General features: G+C 51.2%; 6 protein-coding genes across 6 annotated transcripts; 4 read left to right on the top strand and 2 right to left on the bottom strand.

Moving 5' to 3' along the window:
• Positions 1-5,498: 5,498 nt before the first annotated feature.
• Positions 5,499-6,677, top strand: pel2 (Pectin lyase 2; the record flags this gene model as incomplete). Its single annotated transcript, XM_036646406.1, has 2 exons — positions 5,499-6,062; positions 6,117-6,677. The coding sequence occupies 2 exons, from the start codon at positions 5,499-5,501 to the stop codon at positions 6,675-6,677; spliced, it is 1,125 nt and encodes a 374-aa protein (XP_036488934.1).
• A 4,678-nt stretch (positions 6,678-11,355) lies between these two features.
• CGCS363_v014556 (uncharacterized protein) lies at positions 11,356-12,423 on the top strand (the record flags this gene model as incomplete). The annotated part of the gene is made up of 2 exons (XM_036646405.1): positions 11,356-12,247; positions 12,305-12,423. The coding sequence occupies 2 exons, from the start codon at positions 11,356-11,358 to the stop codon at positions 12,421-12,423; spliced, it is 1,011 nt and encodes a 336-aa protein (XP_036488935.1).
• A 402-nt stretch (positions 12,424-12,825) lies between these two features.
• On the bottom strand, positions 12,826-13,767 carry denD-0 (D-erythronate dehydrogenase; the record flags this gene model as incomplete). Its single annotated transcript, XM_036646404.1, has 1 exon — positions 12,826-13,767. The coding sequence occupies one exon, from the start codon at positions 13,765-13,767 to the stop codon at positions 12,826-12,828; it is 942 nt and encodes a 313-aa protein (XP_036488267.1).
• A 443-nt stretch (positions 13,768-14,210) lies between these two features.
• On the top strand, positions 14,211-15,268 carry CGCS363_v014554 (uncharacterized protein; the record flags this gene model as incomplete). Its single annotated transcript, XM_036646403.1, has 2 exons — positions 14,211-14,263; positions 14,329-15,268. The coding sequence occupies 2 exons, from the start codon at positions 14,211-14,213 to the stop codon at positions 15,266-15,268; spliced, it is 993 nt and encodes a 330-aa protein (XP_036488424.1).
• Positions 15,269-15,678: 410 nt separating this feature from the next.
• On the top strand, positions 15,679-17,988 carry CGCS363_v014553 (putative transcriptional regulatory protein; the record flags this gene model as incomplete). Its single annotated transcript, XM_036646402.1, has 4 exons — positions 15,679-15,767; positions 15,827-15,900; positions 15,974-17,354; positions 17,415-17,988. 4 exons carry the CDS (start codon positions 15,679-15,681, stop codon positions 17,986-17,988), a joined length of 2,118 nt encoding a protein of 705 aa, XP_036488937.1.
• Positions 17,989-18,122: 134 nt separating this feature from the next.
• Positions 18,123-19,394, bottom strand: CGCS363_v014552 (putative 2-hydroxyacid dehydrogenase; the record flags this gene model as incomplete). The annotated part of the gene is made up of 5 exons (XM_036646401.1): positions 18,123-18,236; positions 18,302-18,541; positions 18,604-19,003; positions 19,060-19,281; positions 19,351-19,394. The coding sequence occupies 5 exons, from the start codon at positions 19,392-19,394 to the stop codon at positions 18,123-18,125; spliced, it is 1,020 nt and encodes a 339-aa protein (XP_036488938.1).
• Positions 19,395-19,813: the final 419 nt, after the last annotated feature.

The raw sequence follows: 19,813 nt of genomic DNA, 5'->3' as shown, positions 1-19,813 counted from the left end.
CGTCGAATTTTATATCACTGGCGTCAAACTCTGATCGAACACCGTCGATAGAAGCTTTCGCTTCTTCGGCAGGAGCCGATAGCGACGTGCGGGAGTTGTGTCGTCAATGGGGCTGCGGTGGAGAGGCGATATTGATTGGCACATTGAAGCCTGTCAGTTCGTGATAAGTCGCAATAGCCGCTTCGCACTGTAATGGTATGTGATGGTTGTAAGTATGAACACAGTGTGGATGATGTTCAGATGGAAAGGAGCTTCTTCAAACGACGTTGTTCTCCGTGGTCCCCTTGTTCGTTTCTTGGATTTAGGCTATGACGGCATTCAGCAAACAGTTGTGGTTGGTGGCGCTTCTTTTCACCGTTGTATCCCACGCCATCACTGCAGGTCTTGCACCATCGCTGTGTCCACATTTTCGGCACCCTAACCGAAAATCACTTCGTGATAATGATAACGGTGGACTGGTATATTGATAAGATTGATATGCGGTTTTTTTTACTTCTTTTTCTTGATGCCTTTGAGCTCAATTGAACGTTTCTATCACATCACACCAATTCTGGATACCTTCTATCTCACATGTATGATCGCACCCTGGGAAGAAGACAAGGATAGGTCAATTGCAACGAATGGTCGCTCTGAGTCATTTCACGTCGAAGACGTCTCGAAGCACTTAGGTTCGGCTTGTCATTCAAGGCTCAGATGTCTCATCAGGCGTAAGTGTTGGCAGCTTCAATCTAACGATGCTGGCGGCTTACAAATGAGCTGAGCTGAATCTTCTGCCACATTTTGTCGGCGCATATGGTATGGTGCATGTAGAAATGGGCACGTTGACTAGCCGAGATTTTCTCTCCTGTCCTTCCGGTGAGGCGTTTAGGCAACACCTCCGGGCCCGGCCTCGGGATGTGGAGGTGGATCGTCGCTGATTGTCCGGAGGCCGCAACGCCAGGATTGCCCCGGGATATCCGCAGGACCGAGGCGGTCCGGTGTTTCTGCGTATTCCCAAAATCGCGCTGCTGAGAAAGTTTTCGATAATTTCTCATTTGGCGTGCTTGAGTGCAAGCCGCGTTTGACGCACGCTTTCATGACGTACGCTTTCAAAGCATGGACGTTCCAACAGGGGCGACGCATTCCTATGGTCGTCCCATCAGTGTATAGATCTTGCTATCGAACCAGGAGGCCAAAAAGCAAAAGCAGACACTTTTTGAAGTCTAGTAGTTTGCTGATGTATGGACTTTAGCTTTTATCAGTAGAGACTGTGCTCTTTTGATATCGTCTCATCATTAGAGAGGTAACTAAGAGGAGGGCACAATAATGCTTCCCTTAATTGAAATGCAGTTAGCCTGAGTTCCTGGCCATTCCTAGTTTTGTAGAAAGTCTGAACATCTATACAAGAATCCATATGCTAGTTTCAGGCGCAACATAACCCCCAGCCATTACGCCTTTCAGGCTTTCATGCGACGTTCGTCAAAACACCAAAGCTAGGAACGATCGCCAGTTCACGGGATCCAACTTGGATCCGACCAACCCTCACCAAGCGGAACTGCGAGTTATTTGACGTTTTTAGATGCACTGCTCGAACGATTTCATGTCTTCCAGCCCTCAGCTTGCCTTGTTTACCAGCCTTTCAAACACCACCTCAACCACCGGATTGAGGTGTAAGCGATTCCTGTGAGACCCTGAGCTTTATTTGACTCATTCTTGGTCATCGTTTCGTCACAGCCAACTACCATAGTGCCTATGAACTGATCTATCGTTAGACCGTTCTACTCCAGACTTCCATTTGCCATCGCAACACGCTCTCGGGGTCCAGGAACTAAGTGCTGCGTCACGCTAGTGAACAGCCTTAATGCTATCGTCAGAAGCCAGTCATGCGAAGCATCCAGGTTCATGAAAATGAGCTAATCAGGCGCTTCGAAAATGAACTCTTTCAATGTTTGGGATCGCGCAACCATGAAGAGATCAGAGATCAAACCTATCCACTCGAGCAACTGCTCTTGTGATCCTTCGACCACGTAATTTAGGGTTTTCGTTGATAAAGAACAGATTTAATCGCAATATAGACCGAGTGAACACCATTGTTACCGCTCAAGAACCTTAGTAATAGCAATTTCAAGCGTCTTACATCGCAGCATTCGCAGTGCTTCCCTTTGCAACATCCTCCGTATCATGGCTTCTTAGCCTATCTCCAAGTCTTCATGTCTAGACGGGATGCACAAATTCTCAGAAAAATATGTTTTTCTAATCTGTAATAACGCCGAGATCTCAGAGGGTACCATGATGTCGATGACAATTCACTGTTGCGCGATGACCTACGGAAATGCCCGATAGTGATGTCGCTTTCGAACAGACTTCATTTCCTCACAACGCCAGGATCTTCAATCAGGTGAATTGTTTGCCACACTATCAGTGTCTCGTGGCTTTCTCACATAATGTGTCTGAAAGACAGTCGGACGAAATCTTTCCCGTACTCGCCGCACTCACAATGTGATCACGGTGCGAAATGACACGATGGTCCTTAGTCGGCCCTCAGGAGTGAGGTATAGAGTTTTAGAAACTACTCGTCATTTCTGACCTCATTTTGGGCCACCGAGTCCTTTGATAGGGGCGCCTGCAACACAACGGAGGTTTCCCGAGACCAAAGTTCTAGGCCAAATTTCAAGTGAGAACAAGCATCAACGTCCAAAGACCGGAGACTCATCTCGTCGGATGAACCCGCTCACAACGGTCAGACTTTGCTTCGGACAGCTGACCGGAGCTGAGTCGTGAATGGCGACATTACAGAGAGTCAGAATGCTCGATTCATGAATACACGAGACCTCTCACAGCACTCAAGAATGTCGGTGAAAGCTGATGAATACGACATCTAGATGATGGCCCATCTATCGAGATGGCATCGTGGGCCAAGACAAAGAGCGTACTTGATTGCAAGCTCAGGCGAACACCCCTTTTATTCCATCAACCTATGCTGTTTTTAATATGGAAAAATTGCATCGCTCCAGTTATCTTTCAACGCCGCCTGCGAGTCCACCAAAAGGTGCAGTGCAGCCAAACGCCATTGGGGGCCAAACCGGTCCTGCAGATGACGATCAGCATTCGTGACATGCCGTCAGCAGGCACTTTCTCCAGACTCCTGGATCCCAACCAACCCGTAACGCCCCCAGTTTTCCCGCTGCGGGCTCACCCTAATTGCTCTAATCTTATCGCGGCGCGACAGACTTTCGGCGTGCATCCGGCTCTCTAACATGCTTCTTCCACCTTTTGAGCCCAGCCACATCCAATTTGTGGAGGTTTACGCCACACTATGAAAATTCTGTTTATACTTTGATAGATGCCTACTATGTATCGTGATACTGTTTATGATAACTAGGAAAGCTTCGATCCAGGTTCGCAAGAATATTGTCAATAACCTCAATGGCCTGCAGATGACTCACTGTATGAGATTATATAGGAGGAAGAACATGGGTCTTCCTCTACCCATCAACCATCCCTGACAAGATCAACTCATCATGTCCAAACCCACATTGACCAGAATGCTGATCACAAGAACAACCAACGACCAAACAGGAGCAAAGCATTGCCCTGTCCAGACAGCAAAAGAAAACAGGCTCTCTAACATGCTTCGGAAAGCTGCGTCTCGAGGTCCTTACAATTTTTAAGGTGTGCTATTGTCGCAAGGTCCTGAGATATTTGGGGGACGTTACGTGGCAAGTGGGGTTCTGGGCAGAATGTTTTCCGTGATGTCCTGTAAAATCGCCATGTTGGTCGGTTTTCTGCTCACCATGCGGTTTAGATGACCGCAGTCTGGATGCATCTAAAGGCCGTCCGAGATGTTAGTCAATATTGTCGACCGAGGTCTTACGCGTCTTTACAGAAGCTAACCAGACTGCTATCAGCTATTATTCAAAGTTGTTTGCATTAAATGGCTGCTTTCTTCTTTAGCCTCAAAGACGGCTCAGCTGTCTCACGAACGACCTAGGCATTGCGGTGAGCGCCTCGTTAATGCATACTCGGCCGATGGAAGGAGTTTGAATCCGAAAGACAATATATTGGCAGGGAATGCTTTTCCGCATATTAAATGCGGGTGAGTTGAAGTGGACTGCTGCTCGCTAATGAGGGAGCTGCAACCCCGAGCAAACAAAATGTGCAATATCTAAAGTTGCCAAGTCCGAGTTTTCCAGAGTCTTGGCAAATTCCATTCGAACTTTGACAGAGTTTACGGCATGAATCAAGCAATGCTCGCCTGCCACGCGGGTAATGTGACATCAGGTACACATACCGCCGGGTCTGGCCATCAATGTACAACGAGGACGACCTCCTTTAAGCTCTACCTTCTCGTGTTGATTTTGTTCAGGGGGAAATCATGTTCCTGGTTGCATTGTTTCGGGACCCGCAGAAGCGCCACAGAAGTCTCTCTGTTCGTATCCAGTTAGGGGAAGCGAGCCAACGAAATGCGGCTGAGTGCTTATCCCGGGTCCGCCAACAATGTTGCACTCCAGCACAAAATCGCACACGTTACCGCGCCGCCGACCCCGTGTTCCTCCCTGCGTCGGTCGGGGCAAGTCGAATGGAGCGTAGCTTCAGACGAAAAAAAAAAGATCCCCACGATTCCTGACCCTTGCCTTTCGGGAGGTTTATGAATAGTGTCATGCGTGACTGTCAACTGCCGTGGTGGCGCTACCAGCTGTCTCTCTCTTTCTCCGGCCGCCCCATCGTGTGTTCTGCTTTGAGTGACGGGCATGGGGGACAGAGGGCCAGACTGGGAATCCGAAAGCCTCGCTCGCTCGGGCGCGTCGTACGTTGCCTGGACTGATTTTGATGATTTTGATTCGGGTGGTGGGGGCTTGTCTCCGCTTACGGGATGTCAGGGGTTGGGTTTAAACACGGTTGGAAAGTGACACTGGAGCCTCAAAAGAGGCATCGTGGGAAGTTTTGACGTTTCTGAGAGGCTCAGTATGCTTGCGGATGGGCCCGCGTTAAAGGAACGGGTGTTCTTGGCAGTATTAACACAACACAGCACATTCTCCGTTATTGCGTCGATCGGCTGCGGATTGATTGCGTCTGTGCCAGCAACCGCCTTGACCACCCCCTTGAGGAGCAGGGGTCCGGCATGGAACCCCAGCGATTGTTTCCTGATCGAGTAACTGTTGGCTGCTCCATTGGATTTTACGTGTGGAGCAGTGAACCCCCTCATATATCCAAATCCATGGTCGTTTACGCGCCGCTGTGAGCCAGGGGCCGGAGCTACGCGGCCACTGCAGCGCAGCAACACGGGCGACATGGGCAAACATGGGCAATTTTGGGTCATCATGGTTGCGACTATCGAGACAACGAGGAATGATGAATGATCCCAAAATCCGAAAGACCCAGTTTTGGGCCAACGGCTCAGTGGTATAATACCTCGCGTCTTCTTGCCGCTTGCTGATCGTCCTTCTTGGTCTTTCATTCTCCAGTCACTCATTTTCCATTCGTTCAGCCCTATTCAGTCTTTTTTTCCAACTACCAAGATGTTTGCCAAGTCCTTCCTTATCGCCGCTGCGGCCATCGCCCAGCAAGCCGCCGCCGTCTCTGTCTCCGGCACCCCTGAGGGTTTCGCCGCCGACGTGACCGGAGGAGGCTCTGCCACCGCCGTCACCCCCACCACCAACGACGAGCTGGTCTCGTACCTCGGCGACTCCACGGCCCGCGTCATCGTCCTCACCAAGACGTTCGACTTCACCGACGCCGACGGCACCGCCACCGAGACCGGCTGCGCCCCATGGGGCACCGGATCCGCCTGCCAGGTCGCCATCAACAAGGACGACTGGTGCACCAACTACCAGAGCTCCGCGCCCTCCGTGTCCGTCTCCTACAACAAGGCTGGCCTGAACCCCATCAAGGTCGGCTCCAACAAGTCGATCATCGGTAGCGGTTCCTCCGGTGTCATTGTCGGCAAGGGTCTCCGCCTCGCCGGCTCCAAGAACGTCATCATCCAGAACATCAAGGTTGAGAACATCAACCCCAAGTACGTCTGGGGAGGTGACGCCATCACCCTCGACTCTACCGACCTTGTCTGGATCGACCACGTCACCGTAAGCTTCTTCCGCTCTCTGTCTTATCGACCCCAAACTAACTCTACCCCCTAGACCTCCAAGATCGGCCGTCAGCACCTCGTCCTCGGCACCTCCGCCTCCGGCCGCGTCTCCGTCACCAACAACGAGTTCGACGGCAAGTCCGACTACTCCGCCACCTGCGACGGCCAGCACTACTGGAACGCCTACTTCGCCGGCAGCAGCGACACCATCACCCTCAAGGGCAACTACTTCCACGACTTCAGCGGCCGCGCCCCCAAGGTCAACGGCAACTCCTTCGTCCACGCCGTCAACAACGTCTTCGAGTCCTCCACCGGCCACGCCTTTGAGGTTACCTCCGGTGGCTACGTCCTGCTCGAGGGCAACGTCTTCAAGAACGTCGAGGCCCCCATCGAGGCCGGCGGCGACGGCGCCAACCTCGCCATCACCTCCGACAACGCCTCCACCTGCTCCTCTAAGCTCGGCCGCTCCTGCCAGGCCAACAGCTTCTCCAGCTCCGGCTCCTACGCCGGCACCGACAGCTCCGTCCTCAACAAGTTCGGCAGCGCCGACATCCCCGACGCCGTCGCTGCGTCCTCCGTCAGCAGCTCTTCTGCCGGCTACGGCAAGCTCTAAGCTGTTTTTCTTTTCCGCAGCAGCAGCTCGCCGGCCACTCTTACTACCCGGCCGTCGCTTTCAGACGCGCCCTTCTCGAGCATTCGGGCACCCCAAGGTTGACCTTGGGTTTGGTAGTGTGGGGCGGTTCTTCTATTCCGTAAATACCTTTTTAGCTTCTTCACAACATGTATAAACAGTGTGTGTACATGTACATATAAATGCAAACAATCTTCCTGGAAACTACCATCGCGAGCCTCTTTCATCAAGTGACGTTGAATTGACTTTCCGCCCCGATCGCGGTTGATTAAAAAGTTTCTCGCGCCATGTGCCGGATTGCCGGTGTTGGTCGCTGGAACGTCAGTGCTCACCTCCCACCCGTACCGCCCGCCCGCACGCACGGCATCTCTCCGAAACCCTACTTACCTTAAATCATGCATCCCATGTCGATACGCCGCAGTGGGCGGTTGTGGGCGCAATGCGACTTACACTAAGGTATTTCAGTGGCTTGTGCGCGAATTCAATTTGACACGGCATTGCGACGCGTTTTTCCGCACTATTGCGTAGTCTGGTGTGCGTATTTTTATCTACCCGAATCACGGCAACTTGAGATCTTCGCAGTACGGTGGGTACGCGCTGCAAATCCGGGTAATGTGATCGGCTTTCCTCCAAGAACTCGATCGCCGTTCGCAGATCGCAACTCTTTTTCTCCAAGTGGCCCACCTCACCTGAAGCTTGTCACGACTTGGCAGAAAATCTTCAACCTTCCCGCGATCTTCTGTCAATCAAGCCGTCACGCCATGTGACAAGGATTTCTTCACATGTAGATTATCCGCCAATGATTAGTGCTATTCCAACATTCTGCCAGAGAGATTCGGGAACTGATCATCAATCCCAATGAAAAATATTCAAGATAGCCATCTTATGTATTAAGCCCAGCGGAAATAGCAAGACATTTACGATTGACCAAAAACGTATTTGTCAGACACTCAAGTGTTGCTTTTAGGCATAGATCGAGGATCTCTCGTATTGCGTGAACTACTGTGGTGTCTAGTATCCGTTAGGACTATGGACGAGAAAATTGATCGTAATTCGCGAGCAGCCGTGGCCATTCGGCCAAAGGGTATCTGGCGACAAATAGTATGTTTGAGCGGAAAGATGCTAACGAGAACCCGGCAGAAAATATGTGATAATTGGACTGGCTAAATCACGGCAAACTGCCCACAAACGCGAAATGGACTGTGTTCCGCAATTTGATTTGATCCCATTTGTACCTACCTAGATATGAAAGAACAATACTCATTGGCAAGTTGAGCACAAGCTTCGTTCCGGCTTCTCAACAGACTAGCGATATGTAACTACACGTATAGGTGCTGCCACTGCAGGAACTAGTGTCAAACTCTAGAGAGGTACCATCCAGGACGGAAGCCGTTTGAAACGAATACTGATAAGCTAGACCGTTGTCTAGATTTTGAATACCAATGCTAGCATCCGTGCCCTTGGCTGCGGATTGATAGTAGGTCATGGTAACCACTCCTGGAAGATTCTCGTAGAATGTTGTCGTAAAGTGGTGGTTTGCATTGGTATTATAGTTGGCAACGATATACTCGAAAGTAACCTGTCGCCCAGTTGTCCGGGAAGAAGGAGAAATCTGGTAGTATATGTGGCTTCCGGAGACAATCATCAGGTCTGTCTGATATGTCAAAATAACGACCCTTGCCATGGTAAACCTGCCGTAGCCAGGGATTGTTTGGTCGTACGTTGATGGCAATTGTTGTGGGAAAAAAGCCGACGATGGGTCGTACAATGAGATCATCCCATTAACGTTCACATACACCGTAGTTGCGTAAGAGCCGTTTACACCTATGGCAAACGGCAGGGTTACGGTGCCATAGCCATCGTCAGTATCGGTTGTAGTGATGCTGACAGGATTGGAGAGCTTCGATGATTGGATTGTTCCTGAGCCGCATTGAGCTGGAGCTTGGGCTTGATTACACTGAACCGGAGCCACCGGCGGTGGTGCAATGCATCCAGTGGCGGAAGGCTGGGCTGATGAAGAACTGCTTGATGAACTGCTTGATGAAGAAATGCTTGATGAGATATTCGAGGAGCTGGTTGAAGAGCTGGTTGGGGAGCTGGTTGAGAAACTACTAGACGATGTGATGGACGTGGTTGTGGTGAGCGTCGATGTAGTTGTGGAGGAAAACGATGAGCTGGTCGATGATGAGCTAGATGAAGAATATGCCTGTGTTTTTGAACCGCTCGATGAAGCTGTTGATGCAATCGAGCTACTGCTTGTGGAAATAGGTGAGGTAGACGAAGACTCCGTCATGTGGATGGAGGTAAATTCCGAGGATAATGTCGATGTGGGTGTCGAAGAAGATGATGTTAATAGGATAACAGGTGATGTTGCCGACGACGTCGATGATGGCGCGGTGGACGAGAATGGCAGGTTTTGGGTAGATGTACTTGGGAGATAGAATTGAGAAGACGATGAAACCGAGCTTGAAAATTCTAACGCAGAAAGCGATACGGACGTGGATGATGTTTCTGGAGAGATGAACGTTGAAGAAGACCTCTCCGATGGACTTCCTGTGGTGGCAGACGCACCAGACGCTATTAACGAGGGCGATGTCTGAGAGACGGCCGAGTTGAAAGTAGGTGAGGAAGGTGCTTGGCTCGATTCAGTAGCCAGAATGCTTGCAGAGCTGCTGCTCGGAACTGGTGTCATGGGAGTAGTCCAGGTCGTTGTTCTAGCAAGCGAGGCGTCCTGTAAGGTAGTGTTGGGGAAAAATAGAGAGAGCGTCCGGAACGTCGTCGAGCTAGTCTGAGCCTCACTAGCTAGAGTCGACCTGACCGGTGGCAGTCGGCTGATCGTCAGGGAGGTCAGCTGAGGGTTCGAGCTTGCGACCGATATTTGGCTGCTCTGAGTATTCAAATCGCTGGTTGGCGGCCTGGCTGTTTGCATAACCCCTGTACTGACTGGTCCCGGAGTCGATTGGCTATCAGAAGGGCTGATTGCTGTTTGTGTCTGCAGGATACTACCGGAACCTGTGCTGGCGGATACAATCTGTCCGTTCTGACACTGCTCGGCTGTTGGGAAACGTAAGTTACATGTCCAGAGATGACTTTCAACTAGTCCACAGAATGAGCTAACTTGCCTCCATAAGTAACAATATTGACCGGTACGCAGCCTGAGGGGCCAGATGTGAAAACAATATACACCTGCCCGCTGGTGGCGTCCTGACAGAAGCTTGCTTCCCCGTTGGGCAGCGCCGGATTTTGAAAGACGAGTAGACCGTTGGCAGTTGTGAAGCCTCTCGTGACTGCCCCATCTGGGGGGCTGTTGGTGCTTCGGAGCTGTCTAAAAGAATCTCCAAGATAGTAGTATAGTGGAATTCCCCCTATAAACAGCTCTTGTGCGTCAGATAGGATGAAGACGCTGGCTTGATCGCAAGTTGGCGGATTCTCATCCAATCCAGTACTGATGAAGCCGCCGAGATCTCGTTTGCGTATGCGAATCGTCCTCTCGGGTGGAGCTGGAGCAATAAGGAATATCACTCGATCACCAGGTATTACTGAAGCTGTAGGAGCAGGTGACGATGTCGTGATGGCAAAAGAGCCAGATACTTCGGAGATCGCGACCGTCGTAGAGGGTACACTTGAAACGGATGTGCCTCCAGCAGCCGTCGATGATATTAAAGCGCTGGTCGGTATGGATTCGGTTGGTATCGAAGATCCCGGGATAAATGCGCTTGTGGATAGCGCGAATGATGTGCCTCCTGACTCGGCAGACGTCGCAAAGATCTCGGAACCCGTAGACGCGGCTGTTGACGCCGACACGGTCATCGGAGCAGAGTCTGATGACGACTGAGCCAAACCCACGGTCGAGCTGCGAGGAACTAGTGTGGTCCCGAAAGATACAGGCTCGAGGTACGTTGAAAGATATGTGAAGCACCATAGTCGTTCGACATCATCAGCCGGAGGAGCAGCACCCACTGTGGCGACCACACCGAGTACAGCAGCGACAAGCGCTAGCCGTGCCATGTCAGTGATGTGAGTGGGAGGAGCAATTGTCAGTTGGAGGTGTTGATGCGTCTTGTGGTCTGTTGAAGGAGGCAACAGAGGAGTGAAATGCGCACGCGGATGGACCGGGAGGGGCAGTGCAAATAGGTGATGTGATATCTCGAGCCAATGTAAAAACATCGCTGCCCCTTTGGCATAGAGACATTCGCATATCTGTCTCGGTCGATTTGCCTTTTGGCATGTTGGGAGATGGAAGGGCTGAAACCCAGACAGGGAGACAGGAACGTGTGTACGCTGAAATTAGATAAACAAGTATCTTCATTCCCGTTGCACTATCACTCTTATGCAACATGTAAACAACAACGTGTCTCTCATCTGTGAGACATTGCAAACAGGTGAATTCCCGGATAATCTGGGTGCCAGATCTCACCCGTCGTGAAGATTGTATATCATTGGGGAAGCGCCACAAATCTTTGCTTTAGTTTCCCCCTTGCCCATCACACTTGCGCTCACAAGGGGGGCCATCTTCGAAAGGCATAAACCGCGTTGCTTCGTCACCATTGCACACCAGCCCAGAGATATACATACGCTGCTAGCACATCGGATTTACGTCTAGGTTATAAGCGCAACGCCCAACTCTTTCTCCGCCGTCATACAGTACGAAGCACACATCATGCAGGGACATCGTTGGATGCCCGCAGTCGCCGTCACTTCCGCCGCCGCCATCTCTGCGGCACCCGAGAAAATTACTCTGACATGGCGGACGGCCACAATCACACAATGCTTCGCCTTCACATTCGAGACACCCTCGGTTTGCAACGGCCATTGTGTCAGACCTTTTGTACAGAAGCCAGTAGCTCAGCATGAGCCCATCACGGTACAAATACAGGCCCCCAGCTGCAACTCTTGTGGATGCGACGCCTGCGCTCATACCATAGCGTATACGACGACGTACGATTCATTTTGCTCGACCGGCCTCTCTCGTCAAGTATACGCGGTGACAGAGACGTACAGCGGTGTTGAAGCGAAGCCTACCGTAGCTTCGTTGTCAGTGCCACTTGGCTTCACCGCCGAAGTACAGACCTGCACGACGTGCGGTGACAAGCCAGTCACGGCCACAATTACATACCCGGTGCCAGATGCTGCATATATCACGGACATGTCGGGGCCATTTCCTGCGCCACCTGGGGCAAAGAGCTACGAAATCAACATCAGCGGTTCACTTGGGGCTTCCCCTTCGCAAGATGGCGATGCCGCTGGGGCTGGCTTTGCTTCTACTGCGGCACCCACTGCAGCACCAACTCTGGGTTCTGCAGCGGGGTCAAGTCCCCCTCCCGGTCCCGGTCCGGGTTCAATGCCAGCGTCGGGCGAGGCGAATAGACCAGGACAAAATTCTCTACTGGGTGGAGTGGAGGGGAGTGGGGTGTCCTACAGCGACTCTGGTATCGCGCCGAGCCTTTCAGCTGGACAGTACGGCAATCCGGCCTTCTCACCGATCAACGGCGTCCCTGGCCTGGGTCCCACTCAAGGCTCAAGCTCAGGTATCGAAGCGAAGCCCTCATTTCGTGAGTATCCTTTACGAGACCACAGGATCACCGATTATCGTTCTGACCAAACTACAGCTATAGCATCGAACAGTATTGTTGTGGTAACACAGGGCTCGACAGGCTGTCCACCTTTCTCTTCCCCACTGGGGCTTGCGGTGGGGTCATTTATCATCTTTGTTACGAACATCCTGTAGATATTGAAAGGGTTTGCTCCTTGAGTTCTGTACACAACCGTGATCGGTACTTTTCAACGTTGTCTTGAGAGAAGTAGGAAGGCTCTGTACAATACGCACATAATAGGGGAGAGATGCGTAAACTTTCGACTGAGAAGAGCGTATGGCAAAGCAGGAATCCTGACATGAACCCAGAAGGACCAGTAGATGGATCGACTCGAATACACAAACAAAGAACAGACAGAGATATTCCACATGCTAAATGGAATACCGGATAGAAGACAGCGAATCAGAAGGCTCAAGAATGATATTGAGAAAACGTAAAGAACGAATTTTTACTCGAGTAGCACAATCTTCAAAAGCCCCTGTTTCGACCCCAATGATGGACCATTTGGTCTAGGAACCTTTTCTCTGCTACCAAGTTTACAAAGTCTCCAAATAGTCTCTTGCCGACTGAACAAAAGAAGTGTCCTGCTTCATCCCCAACGATATGGCTAGGCTGTTGTCGAAATGATCGGCCCAGGAATACAGCAATGAATTTAGCTCTGGGTCGTCCTTCTCTTCAACCAGTAACAGCTTATCTTTGCCACCAACCTCCTCTAGCGCGTCCAGCATATCCTGCACCGTCACGCCAAAACCCGGCATATTTACGGCTCTCCGGTGTGGGGGCAGGGCATCTTTCGGTAAGGTCAGAGCCACCATCAGGTTGTGTACCAGTGTCTTTGGAGAAGACATCCAGTGACGCCAAGCTCGATCTTGCAAAGGGATGGTGCACTTCTGACCATTGAGTGGCTCTCGAATTACCCCCGAAAGAAAGCTTGACACCGCTGTGCTGGGAGGGCCCGGTCGGACGGAGATGGTAGGAAACCGGAGGGCAAAGCCATTGATCATATTCCTACGGGTGTAGTCGTTGAGGGTTTCGCATATGACCTTCCGGCAACCGTAGGACATTTCCGGACTCGGGATATCGTCTTCCGTGACATTCTGCGCGGGGACCGGCCTGCCGTACACGGCTTCACTCGATGCGTAGAGAACGCGAACGCCGGGGCATCTCTTGGCAAGAAGATTCAAAACTGAGCGTGTTGCATCAACATTGACGCGATAACCCAGTTCGAAGTTTGCCTCTGCGCCGGAACTCATGATCCCATGGAGAAGTATGGCAGCATCAAGACTCTCCAGCACCACCTTTGTCGCCTCATCGACTAGATCAGCTTTGATGAGCTTCACGTTGTTGTGGGATTTTGAGCTGGGTATGGGCGGTTCGATAACATCGGTCAATACGAGCTCATTGCTTTCGTCTTCTAACAATTTACTGGCGACAATCTGACCGATGAACCCGGCGGCGCCAGTGATGAGTACGCGCATTTTGATATAATCTTTGGCAAAAAGGTCAAACTCCAGCAAAATATTTACAAGATTTTCTCATTCATAGTTTTTACCACGATCACTTCGAATGTTTTCAATTGCTTCCATGCAAAGATTACCGCCAGACGTCGGACCTAGATCTGGGTGCCGTCCCGGTCGGATGATCCGCCGCTGGCAGTAGCCGGGAAGATGAGACGTCCCAGCCGGGGGATTAATACCCCGGTGGCACCAGCAACGCCGGGGACTATTTGCTCGAAGCCTACGGTGTGGTCAAAATTGCTGCATTTTGAAATTCAAATCGAAGGCATTTATACGAGAAGTCGCGTATTAGAATGATAAGCGCGTTCGATTGAATGTGACACAGCAACTTGCATCAATATCGACTTTCAGTCTCACACCGGCTCTCACAACATTCCATCCACGTTTGGAGACTTATTCTCATCATGGCGACCACAGCTACGAATCCTGCTTCTGTCAAGGTAGACAGTCCTTTCAAGTAAGTAGTGGCTCTTGAGGCTTTATATCTTTTTATATCCCGAGGCATGACTGACATTCATCAAGGATTGAAAACCCAGGCGGCGACTGGCGCGACCAACTCGAAGCCAAGGGCTACTGCGTCGTTAAAGGAGCCATTCCATCAGAGAAGGCCCGCTATTATCAGCAAAAGGCTTTCGCATGGCTTAAGTCCTTCGACAACTCTCTCGACATTAACGAGCCTTCAACGTGGAAAGACGCCAAGTTTCCCGTCCAGACGGACAAAAACACCTACGAAAACTACAGCGTCGTCCACGAACGCTTCATGTGGGAGGCCCGCCAGGAGCCGGGCGTTCTCGACGCATTCGCCAAGGTCTGGGGGACTGACAAACTGATCGTCTCATTCGACTCGCTCAACATCACTCTGCCGAATCTCAAGGAGGCGCGCGCGCCCTGGCCCCACGTCGATCAAGCACCGCGCAAGCGCGGGCTGCACTGCATCCAGGGAATAATCAACCTGAGCCACGCGGGTCCAGAAGACGGTTCTCTATGTGTCATGGACGGATCTGCTGCGCTTGTGGAGGAGTTCTTCGACAAAGAGACAGACCCGGCAACGTGGGAGTGGAGGGACAATCGCTACTTCGATGACAAGGATATGGAATGGTTCAAGGCCCGGGGGGTACGTCCCGTCAAGGTTGAGGCTGAGCCGGGGGACCTTATTCTTTGGGACTCGAGATGCATTCACTGGGGCGGAGAACCTACAAAGAAGAGCGATGTAGTTCGGACTGTCATCTACGCGGCGTATGCACCTGCTGAGTTGGCATCAAAAGAGGCCCTCGAGGAGAAGAGCAAAGTTTTCCAAGTGAACGGGGCGACAACCCACTGGCCTCACGACAACATAAAACTCAGAGACATGCAGGCGCGCCTGTCTGATGGTACCGTCGACCCTCGAAACCGCTCGGAACCTTTGGAGAAGCCGATCCTGAGTGATCAACTGCTCAGACTGGCTGGTGTAAAAGCGTACTAGTAATCTGCGAAGGAGATGGATTTGAGACATGCATGTATTGAGACACCGACAACACTCACTATTCTTGCCCTTCATGTTCAATTAGTTTGTAGTTTTCCATAGCTTCAACGTTCATTACCGCCACATCATGCGCAGACAATGGTTGTGACAACTCCGGGAGATGATTGCGCCGGATCGCGGGAGGGATTGCCAAGGTCTAGTGGGTTACCCCGCGTGCAATGCCACATAACCGGGGGAAGGGCTTGGCTTGCGGGGAAGCATGCTCGTCAAACCTTGGTCTAATTGTGGAGATGAGGTCACGGATGGACTACGCTTTCTGTTTCCGCTGAAGTTCGCTTCGAACATTGAAGCACGTCTGGATCTGTTTTCTCACCTCCAAAGGTAGCATCACTGATCAATGATACTCCGAGATGCCTGCCCAATCAGCGAACGAGGGTGGTTCTGATAACGAGGAGGGCACTTATCGCCCTCGCAAGAGACAAGCGGTGATATCGAAAGCGTATGTATTGCAGATCACTTCACTAGGCCTTGGGAGGACTTACTAAACTGGATTCACAGATGTGAGCACTGCAAGGTCAAGAAAGCTCGATGTGACAGCTCTCGCCCTCAGTGTGGCATGTGCCAACGGAAAGGTATATCATAATCTGATTTACTTTGAAAGATTATTTTGTATCAATCATAACTGACTCGGAAGTTCTTATGCAGGTGTGGTATGCGAGTACAAGGAGAAGGGCCAGCCCGGTTTACGTCCGGGCTATGGCAAGGCAGTCGAGCAACGCCTCAGCTTATTGGAGGATAACATGGATAACATGTCTCGTACGGTACAGGAGATCCTCAGTTGCGTTCAGAATTACCAGAAAGGCCCCATACAGACCCAGCCGCTGGAGGCTCAGCTCTCAGCATTGGGTACATCGCCCGATCCCCCGCCGACAACCAGTGACCGCGAGCAGCAACAAACGGGACCTTCAGATGGAGAGCCACTCTGGCAACCGGTCTCTGCTTCTTTGCCAACTACTGCATCAACTGCAACGGCGACAGATCTGAATATGTTTGCCGCATCACCGCTGCTAGAGAGGATTGATCCCCGTCCTCCCCTTGAGTCGTGGGATGTAACAAACACGCCGACAGCCACAACCGCCGATTCATCACTGCCACCTGAACCAATAATTCGCGAGCTTATTGATATTTTCTTTGAGCACGTATATCCCTGGGCGCCACTGCTCCATAGGCCAAGCTTTCTCTCTAAAGCATTCTCCCCAGAGCAAGAAGTTGTCCTCCACGGCATCGTTGTAGTCGCCTACCGATTCTGGAGAAAAGCAACACCGCCTGCCGAAGTTCGCGAAGGGCAAATAAAGACCTCGAGAGAACAGATTCTTCTGCGATCAATTGACGTTGCATCACTCGCATCAACGCAAGCCCTCGCTTTTCTCGCCATTGATGCTATCGGGCAGGGCTCTGGGCCAAGGACATGGAATATTATGGCTATGCTGGTAACATCGACGCGCCAGCTTCGCCTCGCCAGTACCAATAACACAGCTCTGGACCCGCGCTCATCTTCCCTCGTCGACAATGATGCTCCGGACAAAGGCCAAGGCGGTGACGATATGTCCATCAGCGGCAGTAGTAGTGACATCCACTCGAATGTCGAGGAAGAGCAGAAGCATCGTCTTTTCTGGACTATTTATGCCCTCGATCGCTTCTCAAGTGTGCCTCTGGGTCAACCAGGCTCAATCGACAGCAGGTTGATCAAGCTACCATACCCCGTCCGTGACGGAGAGTGGGGTCAGAACGTGGTGCCTGAATGGTTTCAAAGGCCGTCTCCTACGAGGCCTTACCTTGACCATCAAAAACCTGTCAACCTTTGGCATTATTATATCGATGTCTTGACAATGGTCGACCAGTCAAACCAGCTGCTAATCCAGCCGGTGAACCTTGCCCTGCCAGCTAGCTGTGAGGAGTGGCAAAGTAGCTTCCGTCGATTCGATATTTCGCTCTTCACTTGGTTCGAAAATCTACCATGGGAAGTTCGCGAGCCTCCCGCAAACTTTGAACCGATCTGGACTTTGGTCCATGCTACTTTCTACCTGTAAGTGGCATTGCGTCTCCACCCAATCAACAGATCCTCGATGGACTGACTCGACTACAGAATCAACATACGCATGTACACGGTTGCGGCGTTCCCCTCAACGGCCTCACCTTACCTGAAGCCCTCAACCTCGGCCCGAAGCCGCTGTCGGCAGGCGGTCCGCAGCGTTGCTAACCTCGCAGCTTCTCTGGAGTCTCACCAGATCCAACAGCTAGGACCCACGTTTCCCTTCGTGGTGTGGGTTACCGCGCGGAGCCTGGTTATGCTCTGGACAATGGGTTATGAAACCGCGCGCGGAGCTGTGCCTGACGACTTGGAGGCTCTCCTATATACTTTGAGACAATCAGCGATACACTGGCCATGTAGTCAACGCTACTCGGATATGGTTCAGTTGATTGTTGATACGAAGAATAGTCCTTCTGGGCCAGTCGGTCTGGAAATATTCAATGACACCCGTCGAACGGCGTATGGACTTCAGAATAGGCTAGGGGCTCTGGTTGACTGTCAGGCTATGGCTTTGTTCGCTGGATCTGACGACTTTCTTGATGTCGGATTTTCGGACTTGCTCAACTTTTCTGGGCCTCAGGTTGGGCTGAGAGGAGTTGGCAGAGAGTTTGATGCAGACTGGTTGTGAAATATGGCCGAGGCGAGAATTGTTCTATTGTGACGATATGGGATGTTTGCTGGGTCCAGTCTTTGAGTCTTTCACGGCATCCTTGAAATATTGGTCTAATTTGAGGAAAGTGAAATATTAGGTACATTCAATTATCAAGAAGAAACACCTTTAAGCTTTGCCTGCTCCGGAACCAGCGTAACCAGCCTTCCCGTCAAAATACCCGACCGGACATTTGAAATTGTGCACTCTTCCATCTTTGTCTTGGTCTGCGATCGAATGTCAGTTTGAATTGCTCTGGCATGTTATGGAGCACTCATTCAGAACGCCTTACCTCGACAGTCGATGTTCCCATATGCGGTAGCATGCAAACATGTGGGTTTGATAGAAGACCGGGGTGGATGTCAGGCTCGCTTTGGTAGACATCGAGCCCTGCGGAGAGAACTTTGCCAGAATCCAAGGCTTTGACCAGGGCCTCTTCATCTAGAACGCCGCCTCGGGCTGTATTGACAATGACGATGCCATCCTTCATCTTTTCGAATTCTCCGGTTGAGATGATGTTTCGGGTATTGGCCTGTGATTGTCAGAGTTGCTCATTATTATGCAGAGAACAACAGCGGCTGTGATAGAGCTCACATTCAGTGGTAGATTAAGACTCAATACGTCGCTCTTTGTAAGCAGCTCGTCAAAGCTGACATACTCGGCACCGTCTGACAGGACAGATGGTGATCTGCTATGATAGACAACCTTCATCCCAAAAGTTTCCATCTTTCGCTTCAAATTGATGCCGATGCCGCCGAGACCCAGAATACCAAGAGTTTTGCCTTGGGGATCATGGCCAAGAGACCCTGGAGGTACGTGGCCCGTCCAACTCCTATTACGTATGGACATAATGCCGTTGTTGAAGCCTCTTAGCGCAGCCAGGATCAGAAATACAGCGGTGTCGGCCGTAGCATCGTCCACAACCTCGGGGCAGTTTGAGACGAGAATGTTTCTGGCGGTGCAAGCTACCACGTCAATATTATCATACCCAGCCCTTAAAGATCAGGTTCGAGTCAGAATTACTGCGCAGTGGTTACTGGATCATCTTACTTGCCGTTGTGACAGATGTATTTAACGCTTTTGGGGAGTGCCTGCACTAGCTCCTCGTCGAACTTTCCAGTGACTGCCAGACTGTAAGGTGCACGATCACATATGGCAACAACTCCATCCAGTTTACCACTTTCAAGCTCAATGAGAAACTCTTTTCTGCTAGTTGATTGAGGCTTCACAAGTTGTGCATGCTCCGAGAGTGAATCCCAGGATACAGTTGCGCTGAAATGATCAGTTCCGTTTCTGGTTGGCGGCTAAAGTGATTTGACTTGGAAATGCTCGGTCACTTACTGGTCAATTTTGCCAAGAAGCAGTACCTTTGCATGCGCAGCCATGTTCAGACCCATGGATCCCAAGTGACTCAACCTGGAAACGAAAGTAAGGCCTGAGGAAGTGGTACACAACAGTCAAGTCTGGTAATGGGCCGGCGAGACTTAAGGCGGGCTGTACCTTTCTATGCCTTGTTGACCGATAGAAGCACTTGTACCGCGCGGGGTAATCTGGATTATCCTTGTCTTCGTTCGGCGGGCTAAGCGGAGACCCGCCGGCTCGTTATTGCGCCGTCAAGTGTTGGTACGGCAACTTTTCCGAGAATATGGGAATATGGCTGACGAGAATCTTGCGACCTGTGTGCCACACCTTCTAGGAGTCATACTCCAGTTCAGTAAGACGGTTTGGGATAGAAGACACTGAGGGTATTATGTGCGAGGGTCATCGTGAAAATGGTGTTTCATAGGTTTTGCGACAACTGAGT

The sequence above is a fragment of the Colletotrichum siamense genome, assembly GCF_013390195.1.
Source record: "Colletotrichum siamense strain Cg363 chromosome Unknown KSG_Cg363_contig10, whole genome shotgun sequence".
Lineage (NCBI taxonomy): Eukaryota > Fungi > Ascomycota > Sordariomycetes > Glomerellales > Glomerellaceae > Colletotrichum > Colletotrichum siamense.
The sequence above is the reverse complement of the archived record's forward strand: the minus strand, read 5'-3'. Positions and strand labels throughout refer to the sequence as shown.